Source organism: Tetranychus urticae, chromosome 2, assembly GCF_039701765.1.
Source record: "Tetranychus urticae isolate SD_2017Ah chromosome 2, NJAU_TeUrti_SD_1.0, whole genome shotgun sequence".
Taxonomy (NCBI): Eukaryota; Metazoa; Arthropoda; class Arachnida; order Trombidiformes; family Tetranychidae; genus Tetranychus; species Tetranychus urticae.
In genome coordinates this window covers 23,277,785-23,298,296 of record NC_142959.1, presented here as the reverse complement: position 1 = coordinate 23,298,296, position 20,512 = coordinate 23,277,785, and the positions used below count along the sequence as shown (strand labels likewise).

The window sequence follows — 20,512 nt, the reverse complement described above, 5'->3', positions numbered from 1 at the left end:
TGAATAGAATCATAGATGGTTGTCGGAGTTCCACCTTGATTATCCTTAGAGAGAGCTTAATCGGATCTCTCAGGTTAACAATAAATAGACCTTAAAATTTGTTTTGTTTCTTTTATTTGCACTCTTTAGGTTTCAATCTTTGTTGAGGACTGATCTTCCTATTGAATTCAGGTTATCCTTTGGTTATACCAAGACCCAATTATATATTAAAGAACAAAAGAGTAACAATTCATAAAAAGAAAGATTGAGCCAATTTGAAACGATTTGTAACAAAAATTAGACTTTTTTTCAAAAAAATTATTTTTATTTTTAGTTCTTCAAATAGCAGCTTGGTGGCACTCTCATGACAGTATGATAATGTCAGTATCTGAACAAACACGTACAGACTCAGTTACTTATAAAATTTTTGTTGTCATTTCGGATGATGATGTAAATGAATCGTTTCTTTTTTATAAATTGTTTTACAAATTGTGTTTTAATTTCAATATCTTATTTTGTTGATTAATAATGGCTGAAAGACGGAGCCGTAGAAAAAGGAGAGAAGTAAGTTGATAAATTAATAGACTTTCATCTTTGTTGTCTCCTGTTTTGGTCAGTGTTGAAAAAAGCAAACAAATGTTTAATTTCAATTACATGAAACAAAATAACCAATATGTTTCGGTGACGTGTTGGCTTTCAATGGATGCAATTTGTTTGGTTTAATTTCTTGATTGTTCAAGTTTTGTGATTTTATTTTTTGTTGGACTATGTTTATAATGTGTTTGCTAATATTTCAACATTTGTGTTATTCTTTTAGGCTGATGAAGCTGTTGAAGATGATATTTCTCAAAAACGTGAATTAGAGATTGCCAAGTATTTAAGAAGTAAAGTACCAACTAAAAAGACCACCCTTTTGGGCCATAAGGTGGATTATTTCATTGGTGAGTCAACTTGTACTTTGAATTTGTACAAAAATATACTAACTCAAATTTTATATTACCTTTTAGCTTCCAAAGCGATCGATTGTCTTCTAGACTCAAAGTGGGCAACAAATGAAAAAGGAGAAGAACCTTTGTTTACCACTAGAGAATCTGTTGTAGAATACATGCAAAGAATGCTTGTCCATCAATATTTCCACAGAGCACAGCCAATACCTGTTCGTAAGAAAGATACAAAGCGAACTGAAGGTACTTTGAAACATATTTTTCTCATATGTATGGAATTTTATTGTAACTATTTTTTATTGAATTTTTTCATAGATCCAACCGAGAGTTCAGCTGCCGAAGATACTCGCGATAAAAAGAAGGACAGAGTGAAAAAGGATAAAAAGGATAAAGCAGATAAAGAAACAGAGAAGGAAAAGAATAAATCGAGGGAAAGTAGCAAAGAAGAAAAAGTTGAAAAAGACGACAAGAAGGATACTGAAAAGGACAACAAAGACAAGAAAGATGAGAAGGAACCTAAAGAAAATAAAGTGAAAAAAGAAGGAAAGGATGGCGAGCGAAAAAAAGAAAAACCGAGATTTAAACTTGATATGCATTTAGAACAAGTTTTTGTTGATGGAAATAATGTGAGTACTAGATTATCTTACATCTTGTTAGTGATTTATTGGATTTCTTGCTGCACTTTGAGCTTTTTCTTGTTAAATATTGTGAAATATTTCGTAACCATGCTATGTTTAATTTAATGATTTCCATCAACGGAAACATTTAATACATATTTGCAGCGACTTTTTTGTGTTATAATGTGTTATTTATCGTAAATTTTTCTGTTTTTCAATCATTAAATAGCCATATGTTTGGATTTATGAGCCAACTCCCGTTCAGTCATGGGTTATTGGAATACTAGTTTTGATAGCAGCTACCGCTATATGTTTGTTCCCATTGTGGCCTAGGTATCTTCGTAATTTTGTGTATTACTTAAGTATAGCTGGCGCAGGATTTTTGCTTTTCGTCTTCTCACTTGTGATACGTAAGTTTAACTTTATTAAGTAAAATATTTCGTTCTGTCATTTTTCATTTTCTAATTGTCTCTTTTCTGTCAATTTACTGCAGTCCGATTCGTTATTTTTGTTATAATCTGGTTATTAACCTTCGGAAAACATAATTTCTGGATCCTCCCGAATCTCACGGAAGATGTTGGTGTCTTAGAATCTTTTTGGCCATTATATCAATATGAATACAAAGGAGGTAAAAAGAACGAAAAAGATGATGATTCTAAAGAGGAGGATGGAGGTGATAAAAAGGATAAGAAGAAGCAGAAGAAACAAAAGAGTGAAGATGAACAGAGTGATGAAGGTCAAAAAGTTAAAGAAGAAAAAAACGGAAGTAATCAAACTGATGATGATGACGAGGAAACAGAAGAAGTGGAAGAAGAAGAAGAGCAAAGTGAGAAAGGAACTGAAGAAGAAGACGGTGACAACAAAAGTGGTGAAAATGCTCCATTACTGGAGGATGAAGATGCATCGTCTAACCCAATAAAATCAAACAATGGAGACGCCGACAATGGCTTTGAAATACTTGACGTTCAAGAATCAAGTGAAACTTCTTGATAATCTTAGCCCAAGTTTGTTTCATCCGTAGTGATAAAAACTGTTGATTTTGATGAATAATTTTCAGGGTATCATCCTTACATTATTTTCACAGTCAACAGTTAGACAACATTTTTGTAATAAAAAATTGACATTTGATAATGACAATAAGCTTGATTTTTTTGAAGTCGTAATGAAAGATTTATAAATCCAGTAAAGCAGATGAAAGGTTGAAATCTCATAAAATTATTATTTTAGATCCGTCACAAAAAGACAAATTTAACTAATCGCTCAAGCATCAAATTAAATAACCTGAAAAAAAAGATGCTTATACTCAAAAGAAAGAAATAAAGAAATGGATTTAATGCTCCAATTTAAAGTCCACTCAAAGTCCATTCAAGCAACATCCATCTTTAGTCAACTCTTGGTCACATTTTCACCCATAAAAATTGCTTCGTCAATCATCTACATGTAAACATTTAACACCAAATCGATTCCAATCAACTTCAATCAAACTCCATTATTTCTTAAAACATTTGCGTTCCTTCAGTTCAATGATCATCCAGTCTGTTAATACAAACTTTCACCCCAATTTTTGTTGTTGAAATCAAAACCATTTATTGTAATGAAACTAATGTGTAAAGATTTGCGTAAAAACAGAAGAGAAAAGTCCTGTTAATAATTATGATAACGACAACATATTGATAATGATATTTAATGATAATTGTTGAATGGATGATTACTTCTTGGTGTTGACTCCAACTTGAATCATATAACTCAATTTGATACTTTTTTTGTTTTGTTCTGCTTTTCCCTTACCTTCCACAATCATTATAATGGATGTGATGATGAACAAAAATGATTGTTAAAAGAACACACACAAAAAATGAAATTATTTTTACGGAACTTTAAATTGTTTCGAATCATTTAATTTTAGTTTTAATCATAAACTAACTCTCATTACCCAAAATCAAATCATTGACGTATAATTTTCAGCTTCCAACTCGGTATCAAGTCTGCGACCATAATTAGTTATGTATATTGTTGAATGGTAATTGTTATTGTCATTGGCAGCAAGAAGCCAAACATCAATTAATTGAGTTTAAACCATCATTCCGGTGATTCCTGGCATAAGCTCGAAGTACTTTCTTCAAATTTTTTATCACAACACTTGTATATTCAGGTTCTGTTGTTTAAATAGTAAAAATAAGACAATTACGTGACAAGTTGTTCATTAAAATCAACCAAATTGAGCTCACCTTCTTTATCATCTTGAAGCTCTTTGAACATACTTTCGTCTTCGTCTTTGAACTGGTTATCTGGATTGTTAAGGTTCATTTCTTGGTCATCTTTAATCAAACCATCACTTCCTATGGTTGCTTCAGATTGACCATAAATGGCTTGAAGTATTGAAGCCTGAAAATCAATCTTAAATTCAACTAAAGCTTATCCAAAATTTTCATATTTACCTTCGAGAGTGGCTCCGATCGTCGACCCATTCGAGGGATAGATTTAGATGTTTTGGTGAAAAATTGTCCATTGATTAATGGTATGGAAATAACAATTACAAGTAAGAAAGAGAGTAAAAAACACGAATTACCTGTAAATTGAAAAAAATCAACTGATTATATAAAGACTGAAACATTGACTTGTTACACAGGTTTACCTTTCCTACACAATGTCATTGTTAAACTTTACGCTTTGTGTTTTGTTCAGGATTCAATAGACTCAAAGCTCAGGATAAAGGCACAAAAATTAATTACTTCATCAACCTATTTGATATCAATCATAGTTTTGTGAAAAACTTGATTTGATTCCAATTAATTTGATTACACTTTCTAATGATTCACTTTTGTTCCTGGTTCAATGTTCATGCGTTTTTTGGGCTTTTTTAGGTTTTACCAATTGAATTAATTACGTATTCAAGTGACTTGATGAGAAGACATTTAAATCAAAGGATTGATCTTTGAAGGGAATAAAATCAATAATATTAATGGCGAATGAAATGTCTAATCGTTAGATAATCAGTTCATTAAAATGGTTAACATCAGTCATTAAGGCTTACACAAAATTTGTTTTATGTTTGGACAGAAGTGAAAGACTTAAATGTGACTCTCGTAAGGGATTTGTCTTTATAATTGTTTCCAATTAACATGTAATGATCCGAACAAATTAAGAGTCTCATATTTTGCTAACAAATAACAATTAATCATCAACAGATAGTCCATGATCTCGAATAACTAATTAGATAACCTCAAATATCTAACTGTGGTTCAAGCCATGTGTTACTTGTTGCATGCTAATTGTAAAATGGAAACAAAATGAAAGCTAACAATTAAAGAGTGTAAATATTGTTCTTTGGCCTTTAATTGTTCACCTTATCATAAAGCAATTTAAATGCAATTTAATTAGACGAGACTCTGAACACATAACAGCTAAATCTATGAAACTTACCTCTTAACTGAAATTTTGTTTCTATCATTTGTTTAGGCAATTACAGGCTATTGATCAATTGATTAGCCTGATCTAAAATCATCTTAACTACGATATTGACCAATTTCATGTTAAGATCAGGTCAAGGGTATATTAAAATATATCTGGACGAAGCTATCAAAGTTAGCTAAATTGTGATAAACATAATTCGGAAATACTAATAACCAATGATAATACCAAAGTTGAAAATTTTACTGACTTGCTAACATATGCTTTTAATGATCAGGATTTAATGATACATAAAAAGGTAATCACATCTGATTAGACGTTGATACTTACCAGTTAATTTCATAATTATTATGTCCTGGATGGACTTCAATATGAGTTGTGTGAGTTGATTATTTTTGGAGATTTGTTTCAATTTGGTAAAGAAATCAATGGGAATTTGGTTGAATTGGTTGTCGTTTAATTGTTATAATATAAATACAATAATGACGATAAATATTGAACAGTTGAGGTGGTTTGTGACACAAATTAACAATATATCAATAATCACAATGAGTTTACTTGAATATAGTGGTTAAAATTTGAATAAGATTTCGTTACAACAATCAAAATAATACTATAATTTGTTTCAATAATAATACTTGTTTCTTAAAAATGATGAAGATTTAATGTTTGTAAAGTGATCTATTAGTAGCTGACAAATTGTGTTTATATAAGCTAACTTATTCCGATTGGAAATGTAAGCTCACATTTGACTGTTTCATTGGAAGGTTAAAATTAAGAAAGAATCCATTGTAAGATAATTTTCACTCCCAACGTTATTCCAATCATTGTTATCATCATTGACATTTTCTCCTTCTTTTCTTCTTGTCTAGAAGCTTGTTTTCATCTTCACTTGATTCAGTTTCATTATGATTATACGGGTTCATAAGGGTTGATATAAGTAGCTTTTGGGTTGTTACCAGAAAAGTCAGGAAAAAAAACAAAGTTGAATTTATAAGAGGCTTTTAACTCGGTTCCAACATTTTACGCGATCTTTTGTATTTCAACGAAGCTGATTTAATCCTTTCGAAGATTAATTTCAAATGAAAAGTTAAAGTTGAAAAGTTATTGTCAACGATTAATTGTGATGATAGCATCAACCTTTTTGTTAACCAATTAACAAATAAGTCTACGGTGATCTGGAGTAGGATAATACGCATTGCAGGGTTTAATGGAAAGGTTAAGTCTTCAATAATCATTCATCCAAAATGCTCATTTTACGAGTAAATTAAAAGATAATCTTTTACTGAAATCCAGGCTAGATCAGTAATCGATTCTTTTCATGGTATAAGATAGAGATAATAAGGTTACCATAAATTAATTTAACTTATCGAAATATGAATTCTTTAAACTGATTAATATGAGCGATCCTCCAGAGCTGAGCATATTTTGGTAAAGGCTTGACACATCGAGACTGCATCCAAATAACCTGTTAATTGAGAAAATAAAGAAAACAAAATGTTAAAATACAAATTAATCGTCGAGAGACTTGATTAATTGACTATTTAGCAAGTATGCTTTTTTACCCGCAGATTCATGTCAAATTGAATTGATGGCTGACGGACTACAAATGGGTCCAGTAACCTTTTCAGATTTTTTACTTGAAGGATAGCAAATTAATTTATGAAATAAGGGATGTCTATTGTAACAATTTAGGGTAGAAAGGGAAAAATTTTGAACTTGGTTAGTCTTATAGAGAGAATCAGCAGTTTAGACAATTTGAACCTATTACTAACTCTATGTAAGCAAGCAGTACGTATGTATTACCATCTATCTTCATGCAAGGGAACAAATCTATACAAGTAATCAACAGGCAGAAGGGCAACAAATTGTTACTTTTTGTTACGTGTGATTGTAAATTGTGATCTTTATAGTTAAGATATATATTGTGGACTAATTAATCTTGTGATTTTGATGGGCACAGATTGTAACAGTTGAATTATAAAGCTAATGGGTAAGTTAGATAACAAGTTATTCCAAGTTTTTTTATCAACACTCACCTTTCTCCATCATTGAAGAACGTTTACCAAATATGCTTCCATTAAGCGGTGGTTTCCTGCCGTAACATGGTTTGACTATGGTTGACAAGGCTATTAATGTCACCATGAAGTAGATTAAGAACATTTCTCTGGTAAGCATTTTGATAATTTTAATAGTCGACTGATTTTTACCAAAAATTTAACTGATATTTTCCTCTTTTGCTTCTAGTTGCAATATTTTCGGATGACCACGGAGATTGTTTGGTGTTCACAGTGATTTGTTGAACTCGTTGTTAAATTTATCGCAACTTCGATTGTTGGGTGATGGTGATCAATTTATCAACAGTTATCTTCAACTTTATGCAAAAAAACAAACAAAATAATGAATGGTTTAGCGTATTGATGGCGTTTTTATCTCAACGATATATTTTGCAAATCAAACTGGACTTGGTGGACACTTGATTACAAATTCATACTGAATAAAAGCCAAGCCAATTAATAGCCTTTTATATCTTGATCATGCCTCCCACAGATAATACCTAGGAGGATAAATTAAAGAAAAAAGACAGAGGAAAAAGGGAGTCAGAGATTCAAGATGAAAAAAGAGGAGGATGGTGATGAGATGAGGTATCAAGATGAAGCTGATAATAAGCATCATTTTTATAGAGGATGATCATTTCTGGAGTTAATTTTTATTAACAAGAAATTCTATCCTCGACGGTATTTCCTTACTGATTAATTTTAACCAATAAAACCAAGATAACCGCAAATTTGGCTATCCAGGCAATGTAACAACCAAAGTTAAGATGAATGGACGATGATCACAAATGAAGAACAATAGGAGAAAGACAATAATTGATTTATTTTACATTATGTTGATTAAGTTGGGAAGGATACCGAGGTTATGGCTACTTATTTGATTAGTCTACACCATTTTGAAAAAAACATGCATTGCTTTAGTCTCAGTGTCAATCTTTTCATCAAATATATCTTCAACATAATTGTTTTGGGCTTCTCATCCTTGATCAGCTATTTGGATTCCATCTTGATTTAATCAACAATATATCAACTCAATTAATAACTCTTTCCATGGATCAGCTCATATTCATTTATCTGCCTTTTTCATGTCATTCTGCAACCTTTAAATCAACTATCGAGGACAACCGAATAGGGATTTGCTATGGTCAAGTTTGTTCAATAAGAGTTACTATGGAGGCTATGATGGCGATGAGATGCATCACGTAGCAAAGGATACTTTGATATTTTACAAAATTTTACTCAATGTTCTCGACCTGTCTTTTTTCATCATTCATTTACGTTATTTTTTCAAAGCTAGCGGTGATCGACCTTTGATTATATTCACATTGTGGAGTTGCCGAGGAATCTCACGTTTTCATTTCTTTCTTCTCATTCGGTTCTCCTTGGTATTTAATTGCTTGACCAATTCACAAATTAATTCATTGATCTAATCATTGTGATGTCACATTTCAATGTTAAACTTTAAAGATTGTCTTTTCCTTGCCAACTTCATTTTATTCGCATTCAAAGATAATGATGATAAAGTTCGGACAACACATTCACTTTTCTTTACTGACTGATTAACATTCAGACTGTTTCAAATAACGCTTTTGTACATTACTGGATTTAGTAATTGCTTGTGCAATAGAAAAGATTTGATAAAATCTAATGAATCATTTCAAGGTTGAATAAAACATCCACCAAGCTTATTTAAAGTTCATTTTCCATTTTAATACTCCATTGGTAGTAAACGTAGCAAATTTCAAAATCAGTTCAGTTAGATTATATTTTTAATAAATTAACGGTGATTCAATATCAAGAAGGCTATTGAGAAGATAATCACCAATAACATGTTTTAGTAGATATAAAAATTGAATTTCTAAGTAATAATGGAGGAGTTTTTGTTTTGATCGTATCCTTTAATGGTCTAATTTATCCATAAGGCCCTCTAGCTTTTCAATCAATTGTCTTATCTCAGATTTGTCCATTTCTATCGATGATATTTCTTCTTGGTCAGAAAGTGAGTCAAAACCTTTGGAAACCGATTTGACAAGTGAAAGGTCTAAGTTGATCAAAGATTCATTGATCTCAGAGAGTAAATTAGATGCAAGAACCATTTTAACCTGCCAATCAAAATCTTTCATCACTGTTAATGGTGAGGGTAATGATATTATAGATGAGGGCGATGAAATTATCTTATCAATAAGACCAGTTTTGATTTCTGCTCTCCTCATCTCAATTGCTTCGTGTATTGACTTTTTTACCTCCTCCGGTAGATCACCTGTAAACTGTAAAAATATATGTTAAAATTGATATCTACATGTCTGAATGGAAATACTTACTTTGAATGTTTGGCCATGTTTGAAGTCAACACTGTGAACAATCAACTGGCTAATGGTTGACACAAAGGAATTGAATTTTTCTACATCAGGCCAGTGATCTGGAACATATAACTCTTCGGTTGGACCATCTCTACCACAATGTTGATCGATAAGCTCATGGACAACCTATGTTAATCATTTATAATGAGCAAGTATGAAGAATATTTATTCTTTCAAAATGTCAAATAATATTTTATACACAAAATTAACAAACCTTACCTTTGAGATTATCTCAATCGATGGAGATCTCATATTCTTACTTTGGCAATCAGATGGTAAGAAATCAGATGTTTATGCTGTAAACAAAAGCCTAGAGAAGGCAAATCATTCGGTTGAGTTTTAACAAGTGTTTGTTTTTTTTCGTCTACGCACAATCAGATCCACCTATCACGGTACCAAAACGGTGATTAACTAAAACACCACAGGTAACATTATCACAGTGATTTGTATTCAACTAAACGAAGGATTAATATGGAAGGATCCAAACATTCATTTGCAGATCTATGAAGATGACAACCAGAAAAGAGGCAACCTATGTTTACCAAAGGAGCTGTTATGATATGGTATCTGTTGATTTCACTTGGTTCTCTATTTTTAATTAACCAGTGGCTACCGATTATTAGCGATAAAGATGGTTTCTCAAGTGGCTCTAGAAAAACAGCTGAAAACCAGGCAGACAGTGAGTCCAAGTTAACCTGTGATGATCTAGACGAAATAACTAAAATTGCTGTTATTGGTGAAGGAGCTGTGAAAGTAGTGTGGCTTGCTAAATGGAAACATCAATTAATTGCGCTGTCAGAATTGAAGGACACTAATTATCAAGATGATTTTAACCACAATCGAGCCATGCTTATAAAGCTAGCTGACTCTAACAAGGTTGTCAAGCTACTTGGAGCTTGCAATGATACATTTATTATTACTCAATTTCATCCTCTTGGCAATCCGTTAAACCTTCCTTTTTGGACTCAGTTTTGGCCTAACAAAATTCTCAATGGTACTCTAGATTGTCTCAAGTTGTGCCTTCATTACGTTGATTTGGTCAATTTTTTTCACACACATCCTTCTGGTCCATTGGTAATGTGTGACTCGAACAGCTTAGAAAAATTACTTTCACAATTTCTACTTTCTCTGGATGATGTAAAGACAGATACAGAACCAACCTATCCATTGACCAGTGGGTTAAGGCTTGTTGCCAATGATCTTGATGCTTTACCATCAGCTAAGAGCAGCGGAATCAAATGTGGGCCCAGGCAGATTTTTGGCACCTTTGCTGCTCCTGAACAACATTGGCCGTATCAGGATAGACCATTCAATGATAGTCAGATGTCAGTATATAATGAAAAGATCGATATTTGGAAAATTCCGGACGTTTGTGCTTGGTTCCTCAAATTCTCGTCAGATTCTGAGTTTTTGCTTGCTCGACTAAAGCCTGTCCACATTCAATGTAAGCAAATGGATCCTTCTTTGAGGCCAACTGCTGCGAAAGTTCATCAGTCATATATGGAATTATATTCCGAACTGTTGGTGGAAATGGAATCCAACTATGCAAGAAAATGATCTCAAGTCTATTTTCATCAGATTTCTTCTCTGTTAAATGTGTACCTTAAGTGCTGATTACTATTTTAAATTTCAATTACCATGTAAACAAGAGCTGCTATTTTTCTGTTAACTCAATCTGAATCTGAAATTTTACTGTAAATACTTTTTGTTTTGTATGTTTATCATTTTTCATACCATTATTTTTTTAATTATCAACATTCATTTAATAAACTTTATTGAGGTTGAGACGATCATGGTTGTGAATGTAATTTCATTGCACAATTCAACGGAAAGTAATTACGATAATTTTACAGCCATTAATTCAATTATTATATTTCATCAATAGATGCCGAGTGTAACTGAAGCACAACTGAAGTAGTATTAAAATAGTAAAACTGTCCTAATTACTCTGATTAATTGAGTACTATTGTGAATGGACTATCTGAATTGATTTGTGATTTGTCATGATATCGACTGTTGGAGTAAAACTATGGCTGATGGATTGAAAAGTTCAAGCAACTTCATCTGTCACTTTAATTGAGAAAATCTTTGGTAATTTTATCATTCAAGGTTGATCCAAATTCATTGATGAATTTCAGAGCTGAGATTGAGCTTCTCGGAATAAAAAATGACAAGGAAAGTAACAAGCAATTTGATTAAAAGTAAAAGGAATTTAATAATACAATTTATTTGGTTTATTACAATCAAAAAGGTTCAAGGTAAACAAATTTACTTTGAAAGTGTTAATTTACAAAGAATTGATAAAACTAGCTATCTTTTACTCAAGCCTATTAACATACACATTTAAAAACAATCAAATTAGTTGATAGACAGTAAAATTGGACGCATATTTAAAGTCGAAGTAATATTAAAGACACAATCAAACTGACGATGCTGATGAAGCTGGGTATCAAGCTTGATGATCCATTGCACTCAGGGCCAGTACAGAAACAGATTTTTTGAGTGGTTCCATGGCCAGGAGCGTTGAAACAACCTGGAGTTCCGAGGAATCCACAGCTTCGAACAACTCGTTCCTCTGGCTCCTTGTTACCTGGAAATAGTTAAGATTACAAAGGTAATTCATTAATGTGTGTCAGAGCGAAGAGATATTTTCAAGCATTCAATTACAAAGCGATATTTATCAATTATTGGAATGACTCGTTTATTGAGTCGCTAATTCTCACTGATTTTGAGCTAGTAATAATGGAATATGCAAGGTTAATTGACCAATTAAGGTGTCGTTCGTATAATCATTATACTAGAACTTGACTAACTTTGTACTCAATGAATTGATCTAAATTGAAACATAGTAACAATTTTATGATTTGTCATCTCTAATAACTGTTAACAAGGTTTGATGAGAATAGATTCAGGCTAAATAATAATCGGTTGATTTTACTTACCATCGATATCATAGTCGAGAGTGAAGACAGTTTTATAGCAACCAGTGTATCGAATTGATTTATTTAATGGATGATCTGAATGGTCAGCTCGCCATTGATCACAGCTTTTGACGAATTTTTTTGGATTAGTGATACATTCTTGACCAGCAGCACCCATTCGACGGATCTCTTGCTCAGTTAATCCTTCTTTTGAGATTGAATTACAAATTGAACAGGATACAGGTTGAGTATCGATAACATTTTTACCAGCGTCCGACATCACTGACATGTAATTGTTTTCTTTTTTGGCAGTAATTCGGTCATTGGGTTGAGCTAAAATGGCTGCAATGGAAAGATTAATTAGAATTAATATTTTCCATACTTAATCCATATTTTAGGGAAATTAAAGAAAATGAACTAAATTCAACAAAATTCAAAAAAAGCTGTTCATTTGGTTAAGAAAGAGACCAACAGATGAAAGATACTGATTGTAAACAGAAGACATTTGATTGAAAATACTCTGATTCACAATCACAAGATAACTTTCCCTCTCTTTTTTTGTAGCTCACTTCATATGTGTTCATAGTGAGCTTTGTTTTTATCCTATCCAAAGGAAACGTGTTTAATTAACTTTGACTATTCTTCTGGTGTTAATTATAACAATTGATTATAATGTGTATTTAAATTTAACCTAATCAGGTTAAGAGTGAAATAATAAAAGTAAAGGTTTTCAAACTTACCAGCAGTTATGGAGCAAATGACTAGTGTTGTGAAAATGGCTGATTGACTGATGGTGGTCATATTGGCAATCTTCAAGGAAAAGTAACAGTAAAGGTGGTAATTATTGAATACTGGATCAGTTGTTGTTTTATGCTGATTCTTGTTGAGACATTAATGAGACAACTGAATTCAGTCTTATCTAGGTAAGAAAATATCTTACTTTTATTGGTGTTTTTATACTGATGAATGTTTTTCAACTCTTTTTTTTCAGGAGAAAGCTAAGAAGAAGTAGGATTATCAATGGAAGATTTGGCGTTGGCAATGGTAAATGGACTTTTGGATGGCTTTTATTTGGTCTTTTCAGTAACCGTGAGTGTCCTCTTCTTGCTGAGAGTCAATCAGGTGAAAAGCAGCGATGAAAGATGAAAAAAAGAGTAGAACGATGATTGATGGTTGTGTTGACAGAGTGAGAGGATGAGGGAGAAGATAGAAAGTTATTTAGCAATGGAATAGATAATTTACTAGCTAATTATTTACTATTAGGTGAAATTAAAATGTAACTGAATTGTCTAGAAACCTTGGTTAACTTAATTGTGAATGAATCGGCAGGTTTGGTTGATGAAACCTAAATATGGTTGATGGGAGGAGAGTTAATTGCATCATGATAAGGTCTTATCATCTTTCACCATGGTGAATGAGAAAAAGAAAGAATCAACTTGGATGCAACAGAGAAGACAATCTAACCTGAAAAGAAAGATGCTGATGAAGATGCTGAAATTGTGGACTTGGAATCTTCTCGAGAATTACAAATTGTCGCCGGAAACGAGATGATATTGATCAAGTGGTGTTATTTGTAATGTCGAGTGGATATTGAGTCGAAAAATTTTTCAGCAATTAGAGATAATTGTTTGTCGGTGTTGAGGTTGATTTAATTGCCTGCCCAATCGCATGTGTAGGACGATTTCCTCTTCTTTATTCATTTTCTTTTCTTTTTTCTTCCATCTTCTTCCGTAAAACAAACTCACAATTGAATCTGCTGAGTCTGGGCATCGAAGAAAAAAAGATCAAGAATAATCAACTGTTCGCTCAATCCAATTGAATAGAATCAAATTTCTGAAAGCGAAATATCATTTACACATTTACTTTACATTAAAGTAATTGTGATCTTCCTAATCGCTCATTTACAGACCCATTGAAACATCAAGTAGGCGATTCACATTCATTTTCCCACCTCATTTAAGTAATAATTGTTTTCATCATAAATTCAGTTCAGAAAGAAAGTCAAACTTAAAGATTGAAACTGAGGATTGTTAAGGCCGTCAAAGGCTCCATTGATCCATTATAAATCAAGAATCACGTCTTTTTTTCATTTAAATCACATTCTCATGTAATTTATTCTTTCTCTTAATCATTCTAGGGAATAATAACGATTTGCTTTGACGAGGAAATTCAATGATCATCTCTGGAAATTGTTTGGAGTCCATTTCATCATCTGATTGCGTTTTCAGTCACATTACACGTTTATCTCGTTTCCAATGCTAAATGACCATTCATTCATACCCGAATCAAACTCTCTGGCAATTTACTTGGTTTGGATTAACAAGATATTGAGTTGACTTTGATAATTTACAAAGTGGATCCATCTTCGATATAAGTTATTGACTTTATCAATGTTTTTCAACACCAGTCGTTCATCTTTGGATAGTTTGACCTTATTCAATATCATTTAGATCTTCATGAACTGTAATTCAAAAATATCATCAACCTCAATGACTTACATTAACACTCTCGTGGAGACATGGACTACATATCAATATCATCTTTCTCATTCATCAATTTTCTACTACATCCACTATTTCCTGTCATTATCATCTAGAAGATAGTATTATTGAGATCTTGAGATCGTTCATTCATTTCTTTTTTTAAGAGAAAACTCAACCTTAATCTATTAACACTTATCTGGCAATATCTTATTCACCATCTACGCAGTGTGTATTTATGTTTAGCATTGTGAAATGAGAAGACGGAATGAGTGCCCCTCTTCATCTTCATAGTTTCTTCTCAATGAAATTGACTCTCTTTGCCACTCAATCTTTTTGGAGTATGGAAATTTCGCAACTTAACATCACCATTGCTGTTCAGTGATTTGTCTATTAAGCTTTTCCATTCTAAATTGCATCGACAATATTTGCTCAATGAGAAGACAAAGGTGATCGGTTAATGCTGAATAACAGGAAATTGTCCCTTCAATCAAAATGATGATCATCCCTACCATCGTCATCATTTGATTGTATCTAACGATCAACATTGGCTATCAATAACGACAAGCACACGAAATGAGAAACGGAAATAAATGATATAATGTTAAGGTGTATTGTACAAGTTGATTGTTTTGTTGGCGACAATGGATCAATATTATTAATGGATTTTGTCTAGTGGTTTGATGCCACTAAATTAGTATTATTCATTAATATCTAGATGATCTTACCTTCTTAAATGTTATAAACATGATAAGTAATCTTGTTTAACAAACTGTTTCAAAGAAGAAGAGTCAATGAAGATCAATTCACCTTTAAAGAACGGAAATACTCAAGTGTTACCCGACCGTAATTTTCAAAGATTAAAACTAATGTTACTTCAAGACACTTTTCTATCACATGAACAAAAAAATTTCATTCATTGTCACATCACTCCAACTTTAATGGTCAATGAATTGCTGATGAAACATGAAAATTTCATAATTCCAAACTAAATAGTCTGAAAGTTGTTAATTTATTTGATTAAATTTTATTCAAGATCTTCAGATTACTTTGAAAGATGAGGTTGGTTGATTTTGATACAACATGCAATTGTGTACATCTGTATCAAAACTGATTCTTGTTACAATGATTCCTTTAATTATTCATTAAATATTCAAGTAAATAGATACAAATCAAGAAAAGATTATCATCAAGAGTGAATTAAATTAATTTAAATTTAGATTGCACAATTTATAACAATTTATAAAAATACGAAATTGAATAAACCGCTTTTTTTGGTAGCTCACTGGTTGAGTCAGCTGATTTTTTTGCTCGTTGAATATACACAACAAACAAGATGAAAGAATTTTACCTTTGATTAACTGTTTTTTTTTGTATTTTTCGACACTTTCTCTCAATGATGGTTATCTAGATTTTATAATTACTCCTAGACTATTCATTTTTTAATAGTTTAATCAAACAATCAACTTCTACTATTGTAAACTGAACCATCAATTTGTGGCCTTACCACATCAACAAAACCATATCTCAACTTTTATCACCTATGTTACCTTTACAATCTACATTTAGTTTAATTTATTTGTTTACTTTTGTTCTAATTTTCTTTGTTAGTTTGTATAAACCTTTAAATAATTTATGAATATTTTTATAAACTTCTAAGTTCTAAATTTTAATAAGTGATACCATTATCTACTTAACCATGAGCTTTACTGTTGAAGTGAACGACAGTGAATCCACTAATACTAGTTATCCAAGCAAAACTCAACTGGATGATGCTGATTTCGATGAATTCGATGATTTTCAAGAGGCATCTCCTTTGATTAATGGTGAGACTATCAACATATCTAATAGTCAGCCATTTCCAGTTGATCCAGATAAAACTGATAGCCTAAAAAGTCCGACGTCCTTTTCTAAACCTGTAGACTCTACCCAAAATTTAACGACAAGCTTACCTAGCTTGGATATGATTATTAATCAATCTTTCATCAAGGCTTTTAACGATGAAAATGATAAAGCCAATGAAAGCATTACATCTGATCTTTTCAACGATAAAACATCTCAAAGGTTTGTTATTGTTTCCTTGTTTTATTAACTATCAAACATTCATGTATCTAGTAACAGTAGGTACAGTGAAGTTTGAATCTTTTTGCTTTATTTATGGATTATCGTAAATCATGGAAAAGCTTACAACCACTGTAATTTCCTCTCAAAAGCAATATAATCCATTTAATATATTAATTTGTTTACTTTTTTTCTTTTGATAGCTATAAAATATGGGAAAAATTAACAAATTTGGAAGAATCAACGTCATTTCGCTTAAATTGGGAATCTTCTCATACATTCCAAGTCTTTCTTAGATCTCTTAAAATTGACAACAAAAATATTGTAAGTTATTGTCATAATGATAATTTAATGTTCTAGTTCAATTCAAATCATGAAGTTGATGATGGAGTCAGTTGAAGTGAAAAAAATAGAGTGACCTTGTTTCACCAATTTTTCACTGCTTCAAAAAATCAACCTTCTAAGCTTATGTAGCAATTTTCTTTTACTTTTCAACCCAACCATTAAGAAAAGCACAACTATGAAGATTTTATCTGTTCCACCATTTTACCGTTAGTCAGTTTGGCTGTAGTATAGTATAATTAACTTTTTTACGCCAATTTACGTCAACTTGCCACGATTTCCTCATTTGCAAAAGTTTACTTCTTGCTGACAACTCATTATACATAAAATTATTTGAAGGGATTGACTCATTTTATGTGAAATATCCTAAATTTTAATTGATTTTTTTCTTGTGTTTTCTTTTCTAGATTGATAACTTTTTTGTCAATACATCTGAATCAAGTTCAGAGCCAGAAGAACTCACCATGAGTAAAGTAACATTGGCTGATTCCCAACCTGAGGTGGTCAATACTGTTGAAAATCAAAACTCGTCTCAAATTTCATCGTCATCGCCATCTTCATCGCCGCCGATTACATCAACAACATCGTGCACAATCTCATTGAATTGTGAGCCGCCATCCTTAGTTGAATCAACCAAACTCCCACAAGTGTCACAAAAAGCACAACAAACCTTGAGTGAATCAAACCAAAATCAAAATTCAAGTGCCTCATCAGTACCTAAAGTAAATTTTGATTTGAATACAAGTGGATTAGCTAATCCGTCGGAAGAAATCAATCCTTCTAACAATCTATTGGATGTTACATTTTTCTTAAACAATCCTAACTTTATGCAACCTTGCTCAAGCCCTAAAGCAACTGTTAAAGCCAATGGTAAAACGACTATTTTCCATTTATTCCGAATTTAATTTAAAATATTTGCTCTTTTAACTTATTTTGTCGCTTTTTATTTCGAAACAGAATCTGAATCAGCAACATCACTACAAAACAACGAACTATCAGCCAAGCCTCTTTCCATCATATCGTCGACATCAACTGATCCCTTCCACAATTTGATCTCTCACATGCAAGATGCATCTTCTATGCGATCCACAACCAAATCATCAATTACACCATCTGAAACTAATAAGATTTTCGAAGAATTACCTTTGCTATCTTTCATGCGGACAAAACTTATGATGTTTCCTTTGAGAGATTCAATCAAAGACTGATCATCCAAGAGCATCTATCCAATCAAAAATGACATTGGTATGAATTCAACTAATGATATTTGAGACTGTTTCGAATGTACCTTTCTTCTAATATTACATTTTTCACGCTCAAAAGTTGACCTTTTACATTGTTCAATTTGTTACAATTTTATCACCTTTTCATCGTTACTAGAGCCATCAGAAAGATACATTATTTATAATTAGCTTGTAACTCACCTTGAAATTGATTAATGACAATCAAATACTAAATTTTCACAAAAGTGAAATATCTCTCATTTTGTTGATTGTAACCTTGTAAAAATGTTTATAAATTATTTTACAGTAGCATATGTTTAAATATTACGACAAAATTACTCGTTGAGATTTGATGACAATCAATTTCTAATGCACTTTGGATAAAAATTACCAAAAATGTTAAAAATGATCCGAACCATATCACAGATCAATTTAAATTGTTTAATCTCTACTTATAAATCAGCAATGATTTAATCAAGTCCAGTATTGAAAAATAAAACAATCTTTTCAGTATTGAAAGAAAGATCTGTTGAAAAATTGATGTTTCATATTTATTCAAAAATATCGTCGCATTTTATAATTTTATGAATTGGTTAAGAAATTTTAAGAAAGTAAGTATAAAAAATACTGAACACTCAATGCACAATTAAGTTTAGAATAAATTCGTCTTAATTATATATTTTTATGTATTTCAGTCATCTTCTAAATCATCGGCATCGTCTCCGCTTTCACTAAAAGCACATTCATCGTCCGTTTGATCTTCACAGCCGGAAATATTCATATGAGTATAACGATCGACCAAGGAATGATGGGAACAAGATGAAGAAAAGGAAGAATCAGATGTTTGATAGGCACCTGAAGGACCCGCGGAAGTGGAAGCACCAGCATTTACACCAGAAGGGCCAGCTTCATTCCAATCATCTTGAGTAATACCTGAAGGATCATCAACTGGATAATAGTAACCTCCATACAGTAAGGGTGTAGGAATACGTTGGAGGTTGTTATTGTTTGGATCAGAATCTTCATCAAAATCGTCATCATCATCAAGATCCATTGGTGGGGCACACACTTTTTTCTTCGGCCGTTTTCCTTCTTCTTCATCTTCAAAAGATGACGGAACAAGACCACTCGTGCTTGCTCCGTAATTCACTATACTTGTACATGGTATGTACCCTGAACTTGGGCCAGCTACTGGTTCTGGTTCTGGATCACTGCGACCACTTCCACTCTGTCTAGTCACATTGCTACCGTGCCCACTATCGCCAGCGCTGCTACTAGCACCACCAGCACTACCACTAGCACTACCACCAGCAGTACCACTTGCACTGGCACCAGCATTGCCACCATCTCCACCATTACCGTTGCTGTGGCTTCCATTACCTACTCCACTACCATTGCCATAATTGTAGTGATGGCCATTACCATGACCGGCTCCACTACCATTGCCACAACCATTGCCACTACCATAATCATGTTCATCCATGGCGACTTCATCATCATCATCATCGTCAATATCGTCATCACTATCGTCATCACTATCGTCTTCATCATTTGAAAGCTTAATAATAATTCTGCATGAATCTGCTTCTGGTGAATTTGGAGCTGCATGAACTACATCTTCGTCCATCTCTATTGGTACAGCGTTTTCTCTTTCGGCTTCCATCCTTCGCTGATTTTGAAAGTATCCAATAACAAAGAAATTTAGGAGACCAAAGTCAAAACAATAGATTCATTTGATCCAAACAACAATATTTACCTGATTTATACACGTAAGGCACGGTTCGTTATCTAATCCAATTGATTGGTAACAGATAAAGATGTAAAATGGTTAAGATTAATAGATTATATGAGGTTATTGTTTACTACAATTGCTTACCGTCGGGCTGAACCCCTTCATTACCACCTTCTCGTGTCCAAGTGACACGACGTTTAGTTATTCCTGATTTTCGGCTTATATACTGACCTTTGCCTGGAAAAAATGACATAATTAATATGTCAAGAGTAAAAAATATGTTATAAAGTAAAGGAAACCAAGAAAAATGAGTACAAATCAATGGGTAATTTAAAGCAACAACAAAGTCTAGTCAAAGTTAAAATGTCATTTGAGGTAATATGTG

General features: G+C 32.3%; 8 protein-coding genes and 2 long non-coding RNA genes across 14 annotated transcripts; 5 read left to right on the top strand and 5 right to left on the bottom strand.

Moving 5' to 3' along the window:
- Positions 1–403: 403 nt before the first annotated feature.
- LOC107367513 (translocation protein SEC62) lies at positions 404–3,415 on the top strand. Its single transcript, XM_015935217.3, has 6 exons — positions 404–543; positions 797–920; positions 987–1,166; positions 1,239–1,549; positions 1,770–1,950; positions 2,034–3,415. The coding sequence occupies exons 1-6, from the start codon at positions 508–510 to the stop codon at positions 2,528–2,530; spliced, it is 1,329 nt and encodes a 442-aa protein (XP_015790703.2). The 5' UTR covers positions 404–507; the 3' UTR covers positions 2,531–3,415.
- A 1-nt stretch (position 3,416) lies between these two features.
- On the bottom strand, positions 3,417–5,430 carry LOC107367516 (uncharacterized). Of its 4 annotated transcripts, none has more exons than XM_089268007.1 (4): positions 5,282–5,430; positions 3,979–4,109; positions 3,769–3,937; positions 3,417–3,695 (listed from the first exon to the last, which is right to left on the bottom strand). In XM_089268007.1, the coding sequence occupies exons 1-4, from the start codon at positions 5,292–5,294 to the stop codon at positions 3,598–3,600; spliced, it is 411 nt and encodes a 136-aa protein (XP_089124133.1). In that variant the 5' UTR covers positions 5,295–5,430; the 3' UTR covers positions 3,417–3,597. The 4 variants fall into 4 exon arrangements, with proteins under 4 accessions (XP_089124133.1, XP_089124134.1, XP_015790706.1 ...); XM_089268008.1 differs by having other exon boundaries at positions 3,769–3,925; positions 5,282–5,411; XM_015935220.3 differs by lacking the exon at positions 5,282–5,430 and adding an exon at positions 4,176–4,329.
- Positions 5,387–7,440, bottom strand: LOC149094156 (uncharacterized). Its single transcript, XM_089268009.1, has 2 exons — positions 6,991–7,440; positions 5,387–6,419 (listed from the first exon to the last, which is right to left on the bottom strand). The coding sequence occupies exons 1-2, from the start codon at positions 7,127–7,129 to the stop codon at positions 6,346–6,348; spliced, it is 213 nt and encodes a 70-aa protein (XP_089124135.1). The 5' UTR covers positions 7,130–7,440; the 3' UTR covers positions 5,387–6,345.
- LOC107367517 (uncharacterized) lies at positions 6,790–8,702 on the top strand. Its single transcript, XR_001569905.3, has 3 exons — positions 6,790–6,944; positions 7,009–7,121; positions 7,199–8,702. It is a non-coding gene; the product is annotated as an uncharacterized LOC107367517 (long non-coding RNA).
- Positions 8,703–8,759: 57 nt separating this feature from the next.
- On the bottom strand, positions 8,760–9,635 carry LOC107367515 (COMM domain-containing protein 8). Its single transcript, XM_015935219.3, has 3 exons — positions 9,588–9,635; positions 9,330–9,494; positions 8,760–9,275 (listed from the first exon to the last, which is right to left on the bottom strand). Exons 1-3 carry the CDS (start codon positions 9,618–9,620, stop codon positions 8,907–8,909), a joined length of 567 nt encoding a protein of 188 aa, XP_015790705.2. The 5' UTR covers positions 9,621–9,635; the 3' UTR covers positions 8,760–8,906.
- A 22-nt stretch (positions 9,636–9,657) lies between these two features.
- LOC107367514 (protein O-mannose kinase-like) lies at positions 9,658–11,153 on the top strand. The gene has a single exon (XM_015935218.3). It carries the CDS (start codon positions 9,903–9,905, stop codon positions 10,923–10,925), a length of 1,023 nt encoding a protein of 340 aa, XP_015790704.2. The 5' UTR covers positions 9,658–9,902; the 3' UTR covers positions 10,926–11,153.
- Positions 11,154–11,563: 410 nt separating this feature from the next.
- Positions 11,564–13,301, bottom strand: LOC107367530 (uncharacterized). Of its 2 annotated transcripts, XM_015935235.3 has the most exons (4): positions 13,230–13,301; positions 13,030–13,099; positions 12,311–12,631; positions 11,564–11,958 (listed from the first exon to the last, which is right to left on the bottom strand). In XM_015935235.3, exons 2-4 carry the CDS (start codon positions 13,088–13,090, stop codon positions 11,759–11,761), a joined length of 582 nt encoding a protein of 193 aa, XP_015790721.2. In that variant the 5' UTR covers positions 13,091–13,099; positions 13,230–13,301; the 3' UTR covers positions 11,564–11,758. The 2 variants fall into 2 exon arrangements, with proteins under 2 accessions (XP_015790721.2, XP_015790722.2); XM_015935236.3 differs by lacking the exon at positions 13,230–13,301 and having other exon boundaries at positions 13,030–13,165.
- LOC149094155 (uncharacterized) lies at positions 13,077–16,054 on the top strand. Its single transcript, XR_016198355.1, has 3 exons — positions 13,077–13,212; positions 13,281–13,411; positions 14,427–16,054. It is a non-coding gene; the product is annotated as an uncharacterized LOC149094155 (long non-coding RNA).
- A 35-nt stretch (positions 16,055–16,089) lies between these two features.
- On the top strand, positions 16,090–18,932 carry LOC107367528 (uncharacterized). Its single transcript, XM_015935233.3, has 4 exons — positions 16,090–16,833; positions 17,034–17,154; positions 17,580–18,042; positions 18,130–18,932. Exons 1-4 carry the CDS (start codon positions 16,469–16,471, stop codon positions 18,378–18,380), a joined length of 1,200 nt encoding a protein of 399 aa, XP_015790719.2. The 5' UTR covers positions 16,090–16,468; the 3' UTR covers positions 18,381–18,932.
- Positions 18,900–20,490, bottom strand: LOC107367529 (uncharacterized). Its single transcript, XM_015935234.3, has 3 exons — positions 20,272–20,490; positions 20,152–20,183; positions 18,900–20,064 (listed from the first exon to the last, which is right to left on the bottom strand). Exons 1-3 carry the CDS (start codon positions 20,378–20,380, stop codon positions 19,087–19,089), a joined length of 1,119 nt encoding a protein of 372 aa, XP_015790720.2. The 5' UTR covers positions 20,381–20,490; the 3' UTR covers positions 18,900–19,086.
- Between the last annotated feature and the right edge of the window lie 22 nt (positions 20,491–20,512).

Coding starts and splice junctions, on each gene's coding strand:
- LOC107367513 (XM_015935217.3), top strand. CDS start 508: ATGGCTGAAAGACGGAGCCGTAGAAAAAGGAGAGAA. Junction 921..986: donor TAAGGTGGATTATTTCATTG/GTGAGTCAACTT, acceptor ATTACCTTTTAG/CTTCCAAAGCGATCGATTGT. Junction 1,167..1,238: donor AGATACAAAGCGAACTGAAG/GTACTTTGAAAC, acceptor ATTTTTTCATAG/ATCCAACCGAGAGTTCAGCT.
- LOC107367516 (XM_015935220.3), bottom strand. Junction 3,938..3,978: donor GATCGGAGCCACTCTCGAAG/GTAAATATGAAA, acceptor GTTGAATTTAAG/ATTGATTTTCAGGCTTCAAT. Junction 3,696..3,768: donor GCTTCAAGATGATAAAGAAG/GTGAGCTCAATT, acceptor TTTAAACAACAG/AACCTGAATATACAAGTGTT.
- LOC149094156 (XM_089268009.1), bottom strand. CDS start 7,129: ATGCTTACCAGAGAAATGTTCTTAATCTACTTCATGGTGACATTAATA. Junction 6,420..6,990: donor TTCTTCAATGATGGAGAAAG/GTGAGTGTTGAT, acceptor CTCAATTAACAG/GTTATTTGGATGCAGTCTCG.
- LOC107367515 (XM_015935219.3), bottom strand. CDS start 9,620: ATGAGATCTCCATCGATTGAGATAATCTCAAAG. Junction 9,495..9,587: donor CGATTGAGATAATCTCAAAG/GTAAGGTTTGTT, acceptor TGATTAACATAG/GTTGTCCATGAGCTTATCGA. Junction 9,276..9,329: donor AACATGGCCAAACATTCAAA/GTAAGTATTTCC, acceptor ATATTTTTACAG/TTTACAGGTGATCTACCGGA.
- LOC107367514 (XM_015935218.3), top strand. CDS start 9,903: ATGTTTACCAAAGGAGCTGTTATGATATGGTATCTGTTGATTTCACTT.
- LOC107367530 (XM_015935235.3), bottom strand. CDS start 13,090: ATGACCACCATCAGTCAATCAGCCATTTTCACAACACTAGTCATTTGC. Junction 12,632..13,029: donor CATTTGCTCCATAACTGCTG/GTAAGTTTGAAA, acceptor TTTCCATTGCAG/CCATTTTAGCTCAACCCAAT. Junction 11,959..12,310: donor TCTCGACTATGATATCGATG/GTAAGTAAAATC, acceptor AACTATTTCCAG/GTAACAAGGAGCCAGAGGAA.
- LOC107367528 (XM_015935233.3), top strand. CDS start 16,469: ATGAGCTTTACTGTTGAAGTGAACGACAGTGAATCCACTAATACTAGT. Junction 16,834..17,033: donor AACGATAAAACATCTCAAAG/GTTTGTTATTGT, acceptor TTCTTTTGATAG/CTATAAAATATGGGAAAAAT. Junction 17,155..17,579: donor AAATTGACAACAAAAATATT/GTAAGTTATTGT, acceptor TTTCTTTTCTAG/ATTGATAACTTTTTTGTCAA.
- LOC107367529 (XM_015935234.3), bottom strand. CDS start 20,380: ATGTCATTTTTTCCAGGCAAAGGTCAGTATATAAGCCGAAAATCAGGA. Junction 20,184..20,271: donor TGAAGGGGTTCAGCCCGACG/GTAAGCAATTGT, acceptor CAATTGGATTAG/ATAACGAACCGTGCCTTACG. Junction 20,065..20,151: donor GCCTTACGTGTATAAATCAG/GTAAATATTGTT, acceptor TTTCAAAATCAG/CGAAGGATGGAAGCCGAAAG.